Consider the following 21117-nt stretch of genomic DNA (forward strand, 5'->3'; position numbering starts at 1 on the left):
GCTTTAGACTTAAGTATATTGATTAATTTTGTATTGTCTGTGAACTTTGCCACCTCACTGTTTACCCCCTTTTCCAGATCGTTCCCCAACATATCGTTTTCATCTGTGCGTCTGATAATACTGTAATTTACTATAGTTTCAACCAATTTTCCTGGTACTGAAGTTAGAATTACCAATCTGTAATTGCCAGGATCACGTCTGGAGCCTTTTTACAGTTAGGCATTACATTAGCTATTCTCCAGTCATCTGGTACAGATGCTGATTTAAACAGTAAGTTACATAACAGTTAACAGTTCTGCAGTTTCACATTTGAGTTCCTTCAGAACTTTTGGGTGAATACCACCTGGTCCTTGTGACTTATTACTGCTTAATTTATCATTTTGTTCCAAAATCTTTTAGTTCAGGTGTGTGGCTCTCCCTCGTATCCTCTGCAGTGAAGATTGATGCAGATAATTCATTTAGGTTCTCCACAACAACCTTGTCTTCCTTGAGTGCTCCTTTAGTGCCTCAATCATCTCAATCAGCCCCACTGATTGTTTGGCGGGCTTCCTCTAGCCAAGTAATTGCTTTGGTCACCCAATGTTATTCTGTGTCCCAATATAATTGAGTTAAACTAGCACCCTGGGATTTTTGATGGCACATGGGTTAGTGTTAACACTTGTTGGGAAACTGAGTACTTATCTGTACCTAATTTTTAGTAATCTAAGTTCATTTTTCTTCAGAGAGCGGGGTCATCAGTGCACAACAATGTCACAAGAAGCATCTAAGAGCTCAGACTGGGGAAATCAGGCACAATAAAAGACAACAATTGCTACCAATGTCTGTTCCAATTGCCTTTCATTTTCCTATGAAAGGAATGATTTGCCGAATATTAAGAGGTTTTCACGAAGTTGTGGATTATGAGCTTTCACTCTTAACAGCTATGTTAATTAAGGTAGAGCTTATGTTTTAAAGCCATTACAAGTATTACAACTACCTCATAGGTAACCCCACTGTCGGTACCAGCATCCCAGGGTATCAGATCCTGAACAACTTTCTGAACCCAGCCACAATCCTTGGTGCAGAGGTCTTCGGCTGACAGGCCTACATTCCAATCAGGACTGGGGCCTAGCATGGTAAGGAAAGACATCAGGTGACGAGTCCTGTCCACAGAAAATTCAGCAGAGGGAGCAGCTCTCCTGCAAATAAGAAACAGGAAGATAAAGTTAACCGCTCAAGTAAAGTTTGCTATTTGAGCAGCAATGAGATTTGTTTAAATGGAGAAAAAATTAGTCAGCTCAGACACAACATGTATCTGAAATCTAGAGATAAACAGAGAGATGTGATAGGGTGAAGGCACAACCCAACTCTCATAAACTGTATCCTTTTCAGCAGTGAGACAGCCTTTGTGTATTATATAATGAAATGGCTCTTACTTCATTCAAGCATGTTTATGGTTTATTGTGTCTCAATGGCTTGGAATTAAGAGTTGTGGCAAGTGTCCTTACTTCATAGTCATGTAACAAAAAAACCTTGTCAATATGTTCTCATATAGCATAACAAATTAAAAACTTCAAGCAACATAGTAGGAAGTACCATGAAGTAATATTCATTTTTGACTGTCAGGATATTTTTAATCAGCAATGCATTGTGGCTTCAATTTAAAAAGTGTCTAGAATTTGCAACTTAAAAAAATAATCATTAGTTAGATTTTCGTGCTCATGTGAATGATTAACAGCACTGGCTAGACCAAGAGAATAATGCAGCCAGGCATTGTGCAAGTTTCTGCTAATATACATCAGTGATGATGTGCAAGCACCCCTACTTGTCCAATACTTGCCAAAGATTCTCTCAAGGAGAGACTGTTAATTATGTGGTGCTTTGTGCTGTAGACCAATAACTATCAAATTCCTATTCAACTGGAAACTAAAACCAAATCTGAGCCAAAATCTCCATTCACATGTAAAACACTAGAATATTAACTCATTTTGTCATCTTTCCTATGAACAGCAACTGCTAGGTTACTTTACATATAATTAGGGCTGTCAATTAATCACAGTTAACTCACGCAATTAACTCAAAAAAATTAATCACGATTAATCACACTGTTAAACAATAGAATACCAGTTGAAATGTATTAAATATTTTTGGATGTTTTTCTACATTTTCAAATATATTGATTTCAATTACAGCATGGAATACAAAGTGTACAGTGCTCATTTTATATTTTTTTTATTACAAATATTTGCACTGTAAACATCAGAAAAATAAATAGTATCTTTCAATGCACCTCATACAAGTACTGTAGTGTAATCTCTTTACTGTGAAAGTGTAACTTACAAATGTAGATTTTTTTGTAACATAACTGAACTCAGAAACAAAACAGTGTAAAACTTTAAAGCCTACAAGTCCACTCAGTTCTACTTCTTGTTCAGCCAATTGCTAAGCCCTGGTTTACACTAGGAGTTTAGGTAGAATTTAGCAGCATTAAATCGATGTAAACATGCACCCGTCCACACGATGAAGCCCTTTTTTTTGACTTAAAGGGCTCTTAAAATTGATTTCCTTAATCCACCTCTGACAAGTGGATGAGCGTTCAAATTGGCCTTGCCAGGTTGAATTTGGGGTACTGTGGATGCAATTAGACGGTATTGGCCTCCGGGAGCTATCCCAGAGTGCTCTATTGTGACCGCTCTGGACAGCACTCTCAACTCAGATGCACTGGCCAGGTAGACAGGAAAAGGCTCACGAACTTTTGAATTTCAATTTCCTATTTGCATGGTCACCTGCAGCTTGCCACGCTGGCCAGAGCTCATTAGCAGAGGTGACCATGATGGAGTCCCAGAATCGCAAAAGAGCTGCAGCATGGACCGAACGGGAGGTACGGGATCTGATCGCTGTATGGGGAGAGGAATCCGTGCTATCAGAACTCCATTCCAGTTTTCGAAATGCCAAAACATTTGTCAAAATCTCACAGGGCATGAAGGACAGAGGCTATAACAGGGACCCGAAGCAATGCCATGTGAAACTTAAGGAGCTGAGGCAAGCCTACCAGAAAACCAGAGAGGCAAACGGCCGCTCCGGGTCAGAGCCCCAAACATGCTGCTTCTATGATGAGCTGCATGCCATTTTAGGGGGTTCAGCCACCACTATCCCAGCCGTGTTGTTTGACTCCTTCAATGGAGATGGAGGCAACACAGAGGCAGGTTTTGGGGACGAGGAAGATGATGATGATGAAGTTGTAGTTAGCTCACAACAAGCAAGCGGAGAAACCGGTTTTCCCGACAGCCAGGAACTGTTTCTCACCCTGGACCTGGAGGCAGTCCCCCCCGGACCCACCCAAGACTGCCTCCCGGACCCGCCATGGGGAAAAAAGGGACCTCTGGTGAGTGTACCTTTTAAAATAGTATACATGGTTTAAAAGCAAGCATGTTTAAAGATTAATTTGCCCTGGCATTTGCGGCTCTCCTGGATGTACTCCCAAAGCCTTTGCAAAAGGTTTCTGGGGAGGGCAGCCTTATTCCACCCACGATGGTAGGACACTTTACCACACCAGGCCAGTAGCACGTACTCGGGAATCATTGTAGAACAAAGCATTGCAGTCTATGTTTGCTGGCATTCAAACAACATCCGTTTTTATCTCTCTGTGTTATCCTCAGGAGAGTGATATCATTCATGGTCACCTGGTTGAAATAGGGTGCTTTTCTTAAGGGGACATGCAGAGGTGCCCGTTCCTGCTGGGCTGTTTGCCTGTGGCTGAACAGAAATGTTCCCCGCTGTTAGCCGGGGGGGGATGAGGGGCGGCAAAATGCGACCTTGGAACGAAAGCACATGTGCTGTGTATGTAATGTTAACAGCAAGGTTTACCGTGAAAGAGTGTAGCCATTGTTCTAGAAAATGTGTCTTTTTAAATACCACTGCCTCTTTTTTTCCCCTCCACCAGCTGCATGTGTTTCAATGATCACAGGATCTTCTCCTTCCCAGAGGCTAGTGAAGATTAGAAGGTGAAAAAAACGCACTCGTGATGAAATGTTCTCTGAGCTCATGGTGTCCTCCCACACTGACATAGCACAGATGACTGCGTGGAGGCAGACAATGTCAGAGTGCAGGAAAGCACAATATGATCGGGAGGAGAGGTGGTGGGCTGAAGAGAATAAGTGGAGGGCTGAAGAGAGGGCTGAAGCTCAAATGTGGCGGCAGCATGATGAGAGGAGGCAGGATTCAATGCTGAGGCTGCTGGAGGATCAAACCAATATGCTCCAGCGTATAACTGAGCTGCAGGAAAGGCAGCAGGAGCACAGACTGCTGCTACAGCCCCTGTGTAACCAACCACCCTCCTCTCCAAGTTCCATAGCCTCCTCACCCAGATACCCAAGAACCCAGTGGGGGGGCCTCCGGTCACCCAGCCACTCCACGCCAGAGGACTGCCCAAGCAACAGAAGGCTGGCATTCAATAAGTTTTAAAGTTTTAAACTTTTAAAGTGCTGTGTGGCCTTGTCCTTCCCTCCTCCACCACCCCTCCTGGTGCTTCTCTCCTCCACCACCCCTCCTGGGCTACCTTGGTAGTTATCCCCCTGTTTGTGTGATGAATGAATAAAGAATGCATGAATATGAAGCAACAATGACTTTATTGCCTCTGCAAGCGGTGATCGAAGGGAGGAGGGGAGGGTGGTTAGCTTACAGGGAAGTAGAGTGAACCAAGGGGCGGTGGGTTTCATCATGGAGAAACAAACAGAACTTTGACACCGTAGCCTGTCCAGTCATGAAACTGGTTTTCAAAGCTTCTCTGATGCTCACCGCGCCCTCCTGTGCTCTTCTAACTGCCCTGGTGTCTGGCTGTGCGTAACTGTGCGAAACCAGCACAGCAGCCAGGTGATTTGCCTCAACCTCCCACCCCGCCATAAACGTCTCCCCCTTACTCTCACAGAGATTGTGGCGTGCACAGCAAGCAGTAATAACAGCGGGAATATTGGTTTCACTGAGGTCTAACCGAGTCAGTAAACTGTGCCAGCGTGCTTTTAAATGTGCAAATGCACATTCCACCACCATTCTGCACTTGCTCAGCCTACAGTTAAACAGCTCCTGACTACTGTCCAGGCTGCCTGTGTACGGCTTCATGAGCCAGGGCATTAAGGGGTAGGCTGGGTCCCCAAGGATACATATAGGCATTTCAACGTCCCCAATGGTTATTTTCTGGTCTGGGAATAAAGTCCCTTCTTGCAGCTTTTGAAACAGACCAGAGTTCCTGAAGATGCGAGCGTCATGTACCTTTCCCGGTCATCCCACGTTGATGTTGGTGAAACGTCCCCTGTGATCCACCAGAGCCTGCAGCACTATCGAAAAGTACCCCTTGCGGCTTATGTACTCGCTGGCTTGGTGCTCCGGTGCCAAGATAGGAAAATGGGTTCCGTCTATAGCCCCACCACAGTTAGGGAATCCCATTGCAGCAAAGCCATCCACTATGACCTGCACATTTCCCAGGGTCACTACCCTTGATATCAGCAGATCTTTGATTGCTTGGGCTACTTGCATCACAGCAGCCCCCACAGTAGATTTGCCCACTCCAAATTGATTCCTAACTGACCGGTAGCTGTCTGGCATTGCAAGCTTCCACAGGGCTATCGCCACTCGCTTCTCAACTGTGAGGGCTGCTCTCATCTTGGTATTCTTGCGCCTCAGGGCAGGGGAAAGCAAGTCACAAAGTTCCATGAAAGTGCCCTTACGCATGCGAAAGTTTCACAACCACTGGGAATCGTCCCAGACCCGCAACACTATGCGGTCCCACCAGTCTGTGCTTGTTTCCCGAGCCCAGAATCGGCGTTCCACTGCATGAACCTGGCCCATTAGCACCATGATGCCCACATTGCCAGGGCCCCTGCTTTGAGAGAAGTCTGTGTCCATGTCCTCATCACTCATGTTACCGCGCTGACATCGCCTACTCGCCCGGTATCGCTTTACCAGGTTCTGGTGCTGCATATACTGCTGGATAATGCGTGTGGTGTTTAATGTGCTCCTAATGGCCAAAGTGATCTGAGCGGGCTCCATGCTTGCCGTGGTTTGGCGTCTGCACAGAAAAAAGGCGCGGAACGATTGTCTGCCGTTGCCCTGACGGAGGGAGTGGCGACTGACGAGATGGCTTACAGGGTTGGCTTACAGGGAATTAAAATCAACAAAGGGGGTGGCTTCGTGAGAAACTGAATGGCCCTCTCAAGGAAAGAACTCAAAACCTCAAGGATAGAACTCAAAACTGGGTTTGGCAGGCCATTGATTTCACAGAGGGAAGAAGGGAGGGAGGAGAAAATGAATACAAAACAAATCTGGTCTATTTCTTGTTTTGAGCCACTTCATCTATCTTTATACATCTTGCTGGCAGCAGACCATGCAGTACAACCGCTAGCCATCATCGTCTCCTGGGTGCTCGGCAGAAGACGGTTCACTATGACGACTAGCCATCATCTTCTGCTAGCTGCAGGTTAAAGGACAGTGCACTGCCGGTAGGACTCAATCGCCACGAGACAAAACAAGGGAAATGACCTGGCTGAGTCCCATGTTTGCCCAGGCACCTGGTTAAAAGAGCACCCAGGACTACGTTGATGACGGCTACCAGTCATACGGCACTGTCTGCTGCCAAAAGGCAATAAAGTGCTGCTGTGTAGCAATGCAGTACCTCGTCTGCCAGCACCCAGGAGACATACGGAGACAGTTAGCTGAGCGGGCTCCATGCTTGCCGTGGTATGGCGTCTGCACAGGTAACTCAAGAAAAAAGGCGCAAAACGATTGTCTGCCCTTGCTTTCATGGAGGGAGGGAGGGAACGGGGGCCTGACGATATGTACCCAGAACCACCCGCCACAATATTTTAGCCCCATCAGGGACTGGGATTTCTACCCAGAATTCAGATGAGCAGCGGAGATTGCGGGAACTGTGACATAGCCACCCACAGTGCAATGCTCCAGAAGTTGACGGTTGCCTCGGTACACACTCCGCCAACTACATGCACTTAGAGCACTTGTGTGGGGACACACACAATCAACTGTATAAAACCGCTTTTTACAAAACTGACTTCTATAAATTCGACCTAATTTCGTAGTGTAGTCATACCCTAAGACAAACAAGTTTGTTTACATTTACAGGAGATACTGCTGACTGCTTCTTATTTACAATGTCACCTGAAAGTGAGAAAAGATGTTCGCATGGCACTTTTGTAGCTGACATTGCAAGGTATTTATATGCCAGATATGCAAAACATTCATATGTCCCTTCATGCTTCAGCCACCATTCCAGAGGACATGCTTCCATCCTGATGATGCTCATTAAAAAAATAATGCGTTAATTAAATTTGTGACTGAACTTCTTAGGGGGAGAACTGTATGGCTCCTGTTCTGTTTTACCTGCATTCTGCCATATATTTCATGTTATAGCAGTCTTGGATGATGACCCAGCACATGTTCATTTTAAGAACACTTTCACAGCAGATTTGACAAAACACAAAGGGTAACAATGTGAGATTTATAAGGATAGGTACAGCACTCGACCCAAGGTTTAAGAATCTGAAGTGCCTTCCAAAATCTGAGAGGGAGGAGGTATAGAGAATGTTTTCAGATGTCTTAAAAGAGCAACACTCCGATGTGGAAACTACAGAACCCGAACCACCAAAAAAGAAAATCAACCTGCTGCGGGTGGCATCTGACTCAGATGATGAAAATGAACATGCATGGGTCTGCTCTGCTTTGGATCGTTATCGAGCAGAACCCATCATGGGCATGAATGCATGTCTTCTGGAATGGTGGTTGAAGCATGAAGAGACATATGAATCTTTGGTGCATCTGGCACGTAAATATGTTGTGATGCCAGCTACAACAGTGCCATGCAAATGCCTGTTCTCACTTTCAGGTAACATTGTAAACAAGACATGGACAGCATTATCTCCTGAAAATTGTAACCAAACTTGTTTGTCTGAGCGATTGGCTGAAGTAGGACTGAGTGGACTTGTAGGTTCTAAAGTTTTACATTTTTATTTTTGAACGCAGTTATTTTTTGTACATATTTCTACATTTGTAAGTTCAACTTTCATTATAAAGTGATTGCACTACAGTACTTGTATTAGTACTTGTAATTGAAATGTACTATTTCTTTTGTTTTTTACAGTGCAAATATTTGTAATAAAAATAAATATAAAGTGAGCATTGTACACTTTGTATTGTGTTGTAATTGAAATTAATATATTTGAAAATGTAGAAAACATCCAAAAATATTTAAATAAATGGTATTATATTATTGTTTAACAGTGTGATTAATAGTGCAATTAATCACGTGATTAATTTTTTTCTTGCTCATTACTATGACTCAAATCTGGCAATTCTAGTCAGTGAAAACTTTCTGACATCAGCAGAGGGGATTCCTTTTGTTACATGCTTGAGACCAAGGCAGACTCTTCATTTTCTTTCACTCCTATACCAAAGCAATCTCTGTTTGATGGGCATTTGAAGATTACAAGATATTTTTGCTCTAATTCTTGCTACTCTTCTTCAGCCTGCCTTTTCTGGGTCATTGCATTTCTTCCCCAATCAGTGGAAGTTTACTTTTTCCATTGGTGCTGTTATCACTGAAAAAAATGTAGTGACTAATTTGTATATTTCTCCTAAATTTTACCGTGGCTCCTAGAACTCCTAGTACATTAAGAATCGTAACAGACCAAATACATTTTTCTCTATTACTTTTCCTTAAGTATATATGGTTCAGAACTCAAGTTTCAAACTTGATTGCCCACGTTAGGGTGCCCAGTTCCCCATTTGAGAACCCAATAACAGACAGAGGTGGCCTAACATAAGAAGAGGGCTCCAAAGTTTCTTTACCTCAAGAAAATTAACAGTAATGTGTTTGGTTTTGGTTGTTCTTAGTCCTGAGCGCATAGAGCTGTTCCTATGCTGTGCATATGCTTTATGGTATAAAGTGTTTATTGGATTTTCTTATAGACCCCAAATAGAAAACTTTCCAACTGTTTGGTGAAATATCTGAGTGCTTTATTAAGGGGTGGATTCATATGACCTGACTCTTGTTAGGTACCACTCTAGATTGAATAGTACCTTAAAAGACAAGTCAATGTGAGGAAATGTATCACAATCTGGTCTGAATGAAATATTTCTGATAAAACATACCTGTAAGTCGTACAGGAGCAATCACTCTTAAACAATTGCCATGGATAACTAATGACTGTTATCTGCGTATCAGAAACACCTCAATTTTCCCTATCAGAATTATGGTGAATACTGAGATAATTGAGGTAACCTTATCTACTGCGTTTATCTAGGGCAAAATTAATCAGTTTTAAAGGCAAGCACTGTACAGTATAAATAATGAATATATGGCCATTTTGTGCACAGTCACAATATGAAACTTGTCATCTTGTCTTTGGCTTTCTTTCATTTCAGGTCCTGATGGAGGCATTCACACACATGCCCTTCAGACTCAGACAACAATGAGAAGTAGACTCTGTCCTAGTGGTTGAAGACAGATGATTAGAAATCCACAACAAAGGATATTTCAGACACATTTTGATGGAAACCTTTTGTAAATTGCTATTCCCTGTTATAAGTTCATGGCAGTAGAGTTGGATCTTTGTTTGAATCCACTGTTAGAAAAGTAAATATTAATCATGTTCTCAAAATAATATAAAGTCAATCAACTGCACATTTGAGACTAACTAAATCAATACTGAACCTGTTTATAAGTCTTTGTGAACACTTTGCTAGTAAGATATTTGCTCTTTTCGTACAGATTTCTGTTATTTCACACATACTGTATAATATTGTTTAATAATAATATTTGGCACTTCATCTTCAAAGCCCTTTGCAAACATTAATTATGCCTTAGCTCCCTGGGCGATGGTGTATACCTTGGAGGATTAGTATCAAAGAACAGGAATTGTGAAGATGACATAAAATGAAGAATCTAGCGAGCTGCTACTGTGTGTGGAAAACTCTGCAAGATCTGGAAGGCTAATGACATTGAGATAAAAAGAAAAAAAAATCAGTTTAGATGAGACAACTGTCATGCCTACACTTTTGAACAGGCTGGAATGCTGGAATATGAGGAAACACAATGAACAAAAGATTTCAACTGCAGACATGAACTGGCTGAGGGGCATACTGATTGTTTCAAGACTGCAGAAAATAAAAAAAGAAGTGATAATGTAACCCACACACCACCTGGTGTGGTGGTCTGTCCCATCTAGTGGCACAGAGACCACTTAGAGATTAATGGCTTTTAGCTCATGCGGTAGAGGCTTATGCACTAAACTCCAGAGGCCCCAGGTTCGATTCTGCCCACCGACGACTGGGGTTTGTGGTGTTACAATAAGAAAATGGCTAGGGCACGAAATAATGCTAATACAGAAGATTCAAGAAAGATGACTATGATGGTTTGGATATGCCAAGAATGGACTTGGGAAGGATGCCATACCTGGCGATACATACTAGACCATAAGGATCTAGTAATAGAGGAAAACTGAAGAGGTGTTGGATAGACACAGTGAAGAATGACACAGAACAAAAAGGTTTCAAGTTTAAAAAGCCAGAAAGCTGGTACAAGACGGAAAGTGGTGGACAGACTTCATTTGTCCCACTATCACTGTTGAGAGAATGGCCACGAATCAAAGTAGTAGTAGGTAAGTAGTTATTATGCCCATTTTATAGGCAAAGAGGTTGGTGCCTTTTACCACCACACTTTTCAGAAAACAGCTGATAAATTCCATTGTACAATATCATGTAAGGTTGATCATTTATTATTTGCTTTTATACACAGAGTGTGGTGCTAAATCCTTCCCTGACATTCTTGTACTTAATTGCACAGGATGTAAGTTCTCCATATTAGAGCTAGGCAAATTTTGGTTTTGGACAAATAGCTTATTCACAAAAAAATGCAATTTTGGGTTGCCTGAAACTGTTAGTGAATTCAGGTCAAATTCAGCAAATTTTGTTTTCCATTTTTTTCTGGCAAAAACAATTTCCAAAAAAGTTAAAAAGTTTTGACTTTTTGTTTTGAAACCAATCCTTTTGAAATGTAGCTAAATTCAACTAAACAAACAAACAAAGGGTAAAAAACACTTCTCAAACCAAAACAAACTTGTTTGGGGTCAAACAAAATGTTTTGTTAAGCCCTAAATAATTTTTTCCCCCCTGTTTGGCTACCAAACTGAAAAATCACTTATTCTTCCAGCTCTACTGCATAGTCCAATGTCAGTTACCACAACGTATCTGCCCAGAACGTAAACAAGAGCAGAATCTGGCCCACACTGTGTATGAGAATATAAGACATGACTAAGCAAGCTACCATGATAGGTCATGTTATAGCTGATAGTTATTTTCTGAACAGTCTGATGGTGAGGGAAGTCCTAGGTTTTAATCCTGGCTGTGCCACTGATTTGTTGCATTGCATTGAGTAAATCACTGTAAATTACTGTTATCCATAGAACAATTTAGCCCTATAACAAAGAAATACTTTCTCTGTCCACTCTTGCTGTCAGATTAGTTTGGCTGTCCTTTTGATTTAATTCTAGAAATTATCATGTAATTAGCACATTGATATATTGCATTAATGTGAATGTTGTACACAAAACCACACCCACAAATTATTGCAGTGACTACTCTGTCCCAAGCGTACAGAACATAGCTCCCTGCAGAGACTACGGGACATGTCTGAGCATTTGGCTGGAGGAACTTACTCAAGGAGATTCATACACTTTAAAGCCAGTTCGCAATGAAAGACAATGCATCTAGTCTGAGATCCTGTAGCATAAGGGTATGCACTGGTAGAAGTACAGAAAATGCCCTTGAATATATATGGCACATGAGAACTAGAAATGATCCCAAACCAAAACACTTGCACTTTTGGAAAGTTTTGATCCAGATACAAATTTCATGACAAGCCCCATTATCAATGGCTCAAGCCAAACCCCTAGATATGAACACTAGACACTGGGATACTACATATCCTGATCTGAACTTTCTGGCTAAAGGCATCCCTTTGATAACACATTAGCTTGGACATTTTAAAAGTTTATCATCTGAGGTGCAGAATTAAAAGATTATTTTAAGTACATTATCAGACAAATTATTTGTGGAGCTTGTTCCTCTCTACTGCTAATTTTGTTATAACTGGTAGTAGAATATTCATTGCAAATTTGGACCACATTTCAATAATGTTGCCAAAGCATTTAACATTTGTACGCTATTTCTAGGGCAACTGTCATTCAGAAGGGGAGGTGGGTTACTCTAAGACATGGGTAATGATCACTGTCTATGTGTAAGTGGGGGTAATGTCTCATGTTTTTAAAGTGGAAAGTTTTAAAACTTTCTAGTGACCACAGAAATAAAGATTTTGTAATACTGACTAGAAACCAAATCCTTCCCCTCCACAGCATTGCCAAAACATCTGAATCCTGGCCTGAAGCATTTTCTTGTTATAGTGCTAATTATTTCGTGCATTAAAGCACACAAGTTGGAAAAAAACAAATGTTAGCTGGAACAGATCTACAAGGTAACTCAGTTGTTCATATGGGAGCAAGGGTAGGACTGCTGTCTGCTTTCTAGTGCTTTAGGATTCCATTACTTCTCTTAGATGGTTGTTCCACCTTTCAAAAGATCTCATCATTTAGAAGATTTTCCCGATGGCCACCCTAAATTTACTTTATTTCACTTCACTTATGAATGTAGTCAGATGTGCCTCCATGTCTCGAAGTGAAAAGCCAACACAATTATTCACTTCACACATTTCTAAACTCTTATCCTTGCACTTCTTGGGTCTGGTAGTGTTATTCTTCAATGGATGATGACATCATTGAAAGAAGATCTTATCACATACAGTAATATAATGTAAATGGATCATTTCACAGTAAGAATCTACCATAGTTTTAACATTAAACAATCTCTGTTAATTATGTGTTCTAAATGAAGCAGATGGAACCAAAATGGTGTAATCCAGGATGTAAATGAGCTCTCCCCTGCCATCTATTGATGTGCTGAAGGAAAAGGAGCACACTATATTTGCATAAACACATGTACTTTGCCTAGGTGACCAATTTTTGCTGTTTGGGATTAAAATTCACTTTAGACTTGAATGTAGGAGTAATGAAATGTTATCCTTATTGTATGCCTTTTAGGGGGTCACCCTAAATGAAAAGTTTCAGACTAGCAGCCGTGTTAGTCTGTATCCTTTACTTGTATCCTCACACCTTCTTGTCAACTGTCTAAATGGGCCATCTTGATTATCACTACAAAAGTTTTTTTCTCCTGCTGATAATAGCTCACCTTAACGAATTAGCCTCTCACAGTTTGTATGGCAACTTCCAACTTATCTGTCTGTGTGTATATATATATATATATACATATATATATATATATATGTATATATATATATATATTCTTACTATATGTTCCACTGTATGCATCCGATGAAGTGCGCTGTAGCCCACGAAAGCTTACGCTCTAATAAATTTGTTAGTCTCTAAGGTGCCACAAGTACTCTTGTTTCTAAATGAAAATTTACTTGCTAAGTCAGGGGTAGTAATGCAACATCCAAGTGAAAGTCAGAGGGGGCGTAGGGACAGGTGTTCTTACCATGGATGCTGTTGAAAGAGTTCTATATACAATTGGACCCTCCTGCGCTGGTCAGACCCAGTTCAGTGTCCTTGGTTCTGCTCAGTGATTAGAGCTGAAACCACTGATGAACACATGGGGCGGGGGGGAGGAAACACACGGGGACAGTGTCACAATGCAGAGAATGCAGCCGAAGTGAGGTTCCCCATTACTCGATGAAATCACTAAGAGGTGAAAACACTAAGAATTGGGCTAAGTAGTGGAACCTCAGAACATGGCATCACAGTTAGAGGCAGAGGCAGCAGAGAAGTTGATGAACAACAGTGAAGGTGACAGAAGCAAAGGCAGTAGCAAGTTACAAGTGATGGCAGAGAACCCCTGACAGCAGGAGCAGCAGAGTAATTGCTTGAGTTCCCCTTCGGGGTCATCTGTTGCTGTTTCACCATGCAAGGTGGGAAAGTGAGACAAAGGATTACTGTCCAAGATACTGTGGGGCAAGTGTTTACTTATGGTTTGCCGCCTTTTGAATCATTGTTGTGGTGTTTCTCCAAGTTAATGCAGAATTCCCACTCCCTTTTATTAAAAGTTTTCTTTTGTTATACACAGACTCCGTGCTTTTGAGTGGGGAAGTATTGCCTCTTAGAGGTGCATAGGGGTAATGTTTAATTTTTCTGGATTTCTGGGATGGGGCTCAAGTCTTGGTGGGGGGCTCAGTTCTTTTTTGTAATGATAAGAGGAATCCTTAGAATGGATACCTAATCCAGTCCTTGTTACTTCCAACACCATCTGGCAGAAGGGTTACAAGGGGAACAGAATTTTCTTTCCACATTGATGTTAACCTTTCTCTCAGTAAAAAGCAAATATTACTCTTCCATTACCCCACCAAAGAAAAAAAAAGTAATTTCAAAAAAGTTTCCTCCAGTGAAACTTGGATCCTGTTTTGTAGTGCCCACGAAGTCAAAGGTTCAAAACTGAGTCTCGCTTTCCGTGAGACACGTATACAGAGAAAGAACAAATTGCAAAGCAAGTCCAACCTCCCCGCTCCCTGATAAAGTGCTAGGTGACAACTTTGATTCTAAAGCTACGTCTGGGATTTCCCCCATCTGTAGTTTTCAGCAGACACAGTATTTTTCCACAGTGGGGTTGAATCTCACTGCTACTGCTGTCAATTCCTGTCACATAATGCTGCATGAAGGAAAGAAACAGATATTGCCCTGCATTCTAATTTTCTTATTCACCCTCTCCAGTCTGTTTTTTCAGCTCTCACTGTGATTTGGCCCACCACTGGCTATTGGAGTTGTGCAGTAGGTTTCCCATGCAGGGCAAGACCAGTGAACACTGTTTTTCTTCAGTTTCCAAAAACGGTTAAAAGCAACACAAAAGTGTTTTTACTTTGTGAGGTTTGCAATAGGTGATAAAACTACTGTTACTTACATCACTGAAGTAGGGAAATGGGGCAGGCACTGACAATCCAATGGAAAATCGCATTTACTCCTATGTGTACTAGCATTTACAGGGATACTACTGAGAGCTTGGTGAGGAGAAATGATTCTGAGTGTGGAGGAATCCTGAATACTGGGCAGAAATATTGAAAACAATATTATACAGGACAAAACCTGCTACACCAAAAGTATATTTTTGATGGTGGTTCTTGTTTTATTATTCTATTAGAATATGAAGGAAACAGGAGGATGAGTAGGGAACTGAAGTCTTTGGGACTGAAGGGGTACAAATTTGCTGACCGCAAACACAATAAAAAGGTGAAGCTAATAACATTAATAGTTTTCGCATACAGTCTTGTTATTTATTGAATGCGGACAGTGTGCTCAAAGATGTACCAAACACAGATGGTGATACACCCCCCGCCTCAGGGACTTGAGAATCTAAAATAATATTATCTAAGCATTATGAGCAAAGTCAAAAGCGTGGCAGGTGCTTTTGCCGCAGCAATGGAGAGAAACTTGAGTCTTAAAGAACTTTAGTGATGTTGAGGAGACTATGGGTCCTTGATAATTGTCACAGCCTCCATTTTGGTTGTGGCTAAAGAATGATGCCAGTGTGAGTAAGTGGGAGAATGGGAAGGGGAGAAAGAGACATGTAAGTTTGTTATGATAGTTGTTATTATATTGGAAAGGACTTCCAGCTCAGGTGGCAGAGTCAAATACTATTGGTTTATCTGGGGAAAACCAATGTAATGGAGTCTATGGAATGTAATTAGCTAAAAGGGGTATTTGGCAGTTTTGTAATAGCTGGCGCTGCTCCCTCTCTAGGGTTATTGACAGGGCTGGATTAAGGCATCAGCATTATAGACCAGTTCCTAGGGCCCAGCTCCTAGAATCACACGATTACATCAGAATCTGAGATTTAATTTAAACAAATGGTAAATTCTGAGCCCTCACGGATATGAAGAAAAACTTAAAAGCATGATTTGGGTGTGACTGATGCAGAGATATCCACCTGAGTGTGCAGACAGCCTGAAATAATAGCTCTGAGATATGAACTGCACCACGCATTTCTACGGGTCATTAACTCCAAGACCCATTATTTTGGGATGCTTAATCAACACCACCTCAGCAGCGGCCTGTGGGGGTGTCAGGAGCAGAAGAGTACAGTGAGCCAAGGCTTTTCTCTCCACAGCTCGGATATGCCAGCAGTCAGGCTGTGAGTACTGGGAGCCAGCCCTGCTGCCCCCCCCGCTGATCCGGAGGCAAAAGGGCCTCTGCTGCCACCCCAGCATGGGGAGTAAGGGGCCCCATACCCCTGCCCCTCACCCTCTGTGTGGGAGTCCCTGTCACTTGCACTCCAAGTGATGAGGTGAAATCCTCATGGTGTGCGTCGTGTCCTGGCTTGCCTTCATTGGCAGAGGGAATTTTTTGCTACTCAGAAAAATTTCCCCAAGTCCCCAGGGTGGATATTTCAATGTGTTCCTGTGGGTTTGGTGTGTTTTCTCCCTTCTCTGACACATTTTTGAAAATTTTTTTACAGTGTTTACAATATAACTTTTTAACATGGTAGTTACAGGATGTAATGACAGTATTATCAAACTGATTCTAAGCATGAAGGGCTCATGGACTGTCCTGGTTTTACACAACTAGGAAATTATGTGCATCATGTCAGACAATTCACCAAAAAGAACTACCTCAGCAACACAGATAAGATACTTTAATGTGAGCTCCCAATGGCAACTTACAAGTCCCTATTACAGCACAGACTGAAACACAATACTGAAGTAACTGCTTAGATAGCCTCTAGGAAAAGAACTTGAGTAGAGCTAAATAAATCAAAGTGTCAACTCTAGTAATGCAGGTTTCAGAGGAACAGCCGTGTTAGTCTGTATTCGCAAAAAGAAAAGGAGTACTTGGGGCACCTTAGAGACTAACCAATTTATTTGAGCATAAGCTTTCGTGAGCTACAGCTCACTTCATCGATGCATCCACTGAATGCATCCGATGAAGTGAGCTGTAGCTCACGAAAGCTTATGCTCAAATAAATTTGTTAGTCTCTAAGGTGCCAAAAGTCCTCCTTTTCTTTCTAGTAATGCAGTTACTAGGAGACTGTACATCTAGAAGTCCTAGGCTGACTGTGCCTCTTCTCACAATACCTAACAGCTTCTTGGGAGTCAGTTAGCACACATTAGCAGTCCTCAGTAAATACCTTCTTCTGTGTCTCTTGGCAGCACACCAGCAAGCTAAAGGTGAAAGGGTTCTCCTTACCCCATGATGTATCCCTGGAGCTATCCAGTACCTGGACTAAACTATTTATAAGAAGTTTGCCTCCAGTATCCCTTGGAATGGAATTTAGAGCGAGATTAAATCTGGTGAATCATGGTATCCAGTATAAAAGCATGGCAGTAGCTACAGAAACATCACTTTGTGCTAATACAACAATATAGACTCTCTTCCATTCTTCTGTAGGTGGTATGTGGGGGAATTAGCTGATCACGAGACAAGGAAAACTGCATGTCCACTGGACGCTGTAAAAGAATTAACCATTATACTAGAGGCTTAGTCAACAAAACAGGCATCTTTGTACTCAAAAACGCTCGCTTCTTCAAGAGGACAGCTCCCAAGTGACTGGTTGAAAGAGGTGTTTATTCAGAGGTGTGGTTGATTTTTCACTAACACAAATGCCACTATGCATCCGATGAAGTGAGCTGTAGCTCACGAAAGCTCATGCTCAAATAAATTGGTTAGTCTCTAAGGTGCCACAAGTACTCCTTTTCTTTTTACAAATGCCACTGTGTGAATGGAAGCACATCTCACATATTGCTGTTCTTGAACTGCTAGCTCTATAGTTCCCAGCAGCACCTACACTAAATCAATTTTTATTGCCTAAAACTTAAAGAATATGACATCCTGGAATCACGTACCAGGAAAAAACCAACCTCTTCATGAGAAGAAAGGAAATGAACAAGGTCTGGAATTGAGTGTAAAACACTGATCCTAAAACCCAGCAGCTGACAGAACAAATAAGACAGCATACTAGGAAAAGTGTTCAGAAAGCCATGTAGAAGAAAAGAAACATCAAAAGGAAAAACACAGAATTTTATCAGCAGACATTGACACCTGAACATCAAGATAGCATTTCATAGTCACAGAAAGAGGGAGAAGCCTGCTTGGAGAATGCATTTAAGCAGAACTTCAGAAGTTTCCAAATCAGGTGAGCGTTTAACCTGCTGAATAATTTAAACAGGGATGTGCCCCCGAAGACTCAGCAAAAGTAAACAATTAGAAAAAGATGAACATGGAGTCAATAAAATATGACTTGACACTCATATAAAGAGGAAGAAAAGTATTTAATGTTAAGCTGTTATCAACATTGTCTCTCACAGGCCCAACTTAAAGGAGGCAACAGTAAGGCTTTGAAAATTTTGTTTCATAGTAAAGGTAATAAAAGAAGGCTGCACAAACTCTTGGTCACCTACCTTTCAGGCTCCCAAAAGAGCTTGATAAAAACATTGACACTCAAAAACATTGGACTTCAACTAGCTGAGAGAATTGGCTATACAATTGAGTGAGTGACCATCTCATTAACACTAGCATAAAAAGGTTCTGAGACAGAAATCTGTTCTGAAATGAAGGCTTTGAACGTTTTTACAACCTTACAAACTGAGGGACAGATTCTGCTACTACTACACTGAATAACACCTCAGTCTGCAAGTAGCCCCAAAGAAGTCAACTCAGCATAAGGAAGCACTGAATCGTGCCCAAACTTTTGTTTTCACACCATTGAAGGGGTTCTCACCCTTTTTCTTTCTGAGGCCCCTCCAATATGCTATAAAACTCTATGGCCCAGCTGTGCCACAACAACTGTTTTTCTGCATATAAAAGCCAGGGCTGGCATTAGGGGGTAGCAAACCGGGCAATTGTCTTGGGCCCCATGCCACAATGGGCACCACAAAACTAAGTTGCTTAAGCTTCAGCTGCAGATGGTGGGGCTCAGGACCCCAGGGTGCAGTCCCGCCCAGCGGAGCTGTGACTTTCTGCCCTGGGCCCTAGTGAGCCTAAAGCCGGCCAGGCTCGGCGGACTCCCTGAAACCTGCTCATGGCCCCCGGACCCCTCGTTGAGAACCACTGTGCTAGAGTACCTACTATGCCAACATAGCGTTGTATGTAATATGCAATATAATATACATATGTAGATTGGAGACAGAATGTAATGCAGCTTCATTATGTATTAACAAATGAGGAATTTTCCTTTATGTAGAAACTTCTCAAATGCTCCCACATATCTAGTTTTATAACACGGTGGGTGTTAATTTCATGTCCTCTGCAGTTTGGTCAAAAACCTTGGCAGCATGGTATTCCCTACTGATTTCTGTTGACCTTGGTTCTGTTTAGAGTCAGTGCTTATTGTTAACTACAGCCAAAGCACATTTTAAATGTCTTTTTGTGATATCTGGCATTATAACAGAGTACCCAGGCCAGGAAGAATAGAAAGCCAAAAGAATATCCCCGTAAGAATTCTGTAGATTTTGGATAACAGACCCATGATGACCTCACCTCTTCACTCCGCAAACAGAGTTGTAGCAGTAAAGAATCCCGTTACAAAAGAAGGGTTTGTTGGCCTGTGTTTGGGGAAGAGGGCATAGATATTCTGTGGTCTAGAGGGAAACCTTGTGGATCTCTGGTCATCCAAGTCTTGCTCCCACCTTAGGAGCTGTGTTTCCATTAACTCCCTGCCTACATCTGCACCCTGTCTTGCTTCTGAGGAACGAAAAGCTAAGAGAGACACTTCGGGGTACTTCAAAAGGAATTCCTGCAGGATCTCAGAGGAGTGTTATTACTCTCCTCCCCATGGCAACTGACTATGCCCCCAAAATCTGCAAAGCCCTGAGCATGTGGTGTTTGCAAGCAGGAGTTTTGGAGATCTCCCTTTTGTCAGTTTTGAAGGCACCGCAGCGGAATTTCGGATCCTTTCCTCTCTGCACATCCTACAGCAGGGCAAATAGCACAGTAGGCAGAAACCGCACGTTGCCTCTCTCTGTGAAAGTCATTTCTTTGCCGAGGGCCAGAACAAGGTCTATGCATCACTTAAATCCTCATGATGAGGGGTGAATTTCGTCCTCTGTGATGAGCTTCATGACATGCAGCCCTCTAAAGTTTTTTTCAGCTGGCATATTTACACACAAACTACACTGGGCCATATGCTGCCACCCTTCCTCACATGGGGTAGTCCGTTCTCTGCAAGCCGTCACATTGATTTCAATGGAATTCACAGAGTCAGATTCTGATATCCTTGCTCATACTGCACAGCACTCTGTTCACTTCCTGGGACCATTCATGGAGTAAGGTACTACACAATGTAAGAAGGGGGGGGGGCAGAATCTGGTCTTGTCTGATTAACAGCACAAACTTTCTCTCTACTCAGAGAACATAATAAATGAGATCATTTACCTGGACTTAATTTGGAGGCAAGCTCCCTATAAATTAGTCTGATCATCAGTGAAAAGAAGATCAATACATGGTCTTTTTTAGAAAAGGTGGCTGAGGAATCTATGGAAATTTGCCTTTTCCATTGCTTCCAAGGGAGGTTTCAGCAATTACAGTATATTAATTTTCTGTATAATCTGTTTGTCACAGCTCTTTGGGAGCAAGGGGAGTCATGGAGTGAGCCCCTTGCTAGTCCTGTAACAGTTAGCTGAAATTCAGCCCAAAATTGGCCACCTGGGCTTTTAACTAGAAAACAAAAATAAACAATTTTTCACAAGGTGCAGTCAGCTTGTGAGGCCTGAACCTGGGTGTTCTGAGTTAAGACTAAGGCGCTTCTCTCCTGTCCCAGCTTCATCCAGCACTCCCCCTTAAAAGAAACAGGCAGTCCTTCTTGTCTAGTCTGATTGGTCCTCATTGGCTACTGCCTCCTTCCGGCCCTTCTAACTGCTGGAGGGTCAAGTCTTGTTGATTCTGCCAGTATCAGAGCCTAAGTGCCTCTCTAGGCAGTGCTTGGAGGTCTAAACTCATTGCTCCTCTTTTCCAATTATCACTTTCCCTTTGGGCAGTTGTGTCAGAATGACAACAGAGGCAGAGACGGCAGAAAAAAACTTGT

General features: G+C 42.1%; 1 protein-coding gene across 1 annotated transcript in view; it reads right to left on the reverse strand.

Moving 5' to 3' along the window:
• Window positions 1-21117, reverse strand: part of SPON1 (spondin 1) — a 331470-nt gene that overhangs the window by 20314 nt on the left and 290039 nt on the right. The window contains exon 8 of the mRNA XM_048854086.2: window positions 977-1178. Coding sequence (XP_048710043.1) covers window positions 977-1178 — 202 coding nt within the window. The remainder of the gene's footprint in view (window positions 1-976; window positions 1179-21117) is intronic.

This window comes from Caretta caretta, chromosome 6, assembly GCF_965140235.1.
Source record: "Caretta caretta isolate rCarCar2 chromosome 6, rCarCar1.hap1, whole genome shotgun sequence".
Classification (NCBI taxonomy): Eukaryota; Metazoa; Chordata; order Testudines; family Cheloniidae; genus Caretta; species Caretta caretta.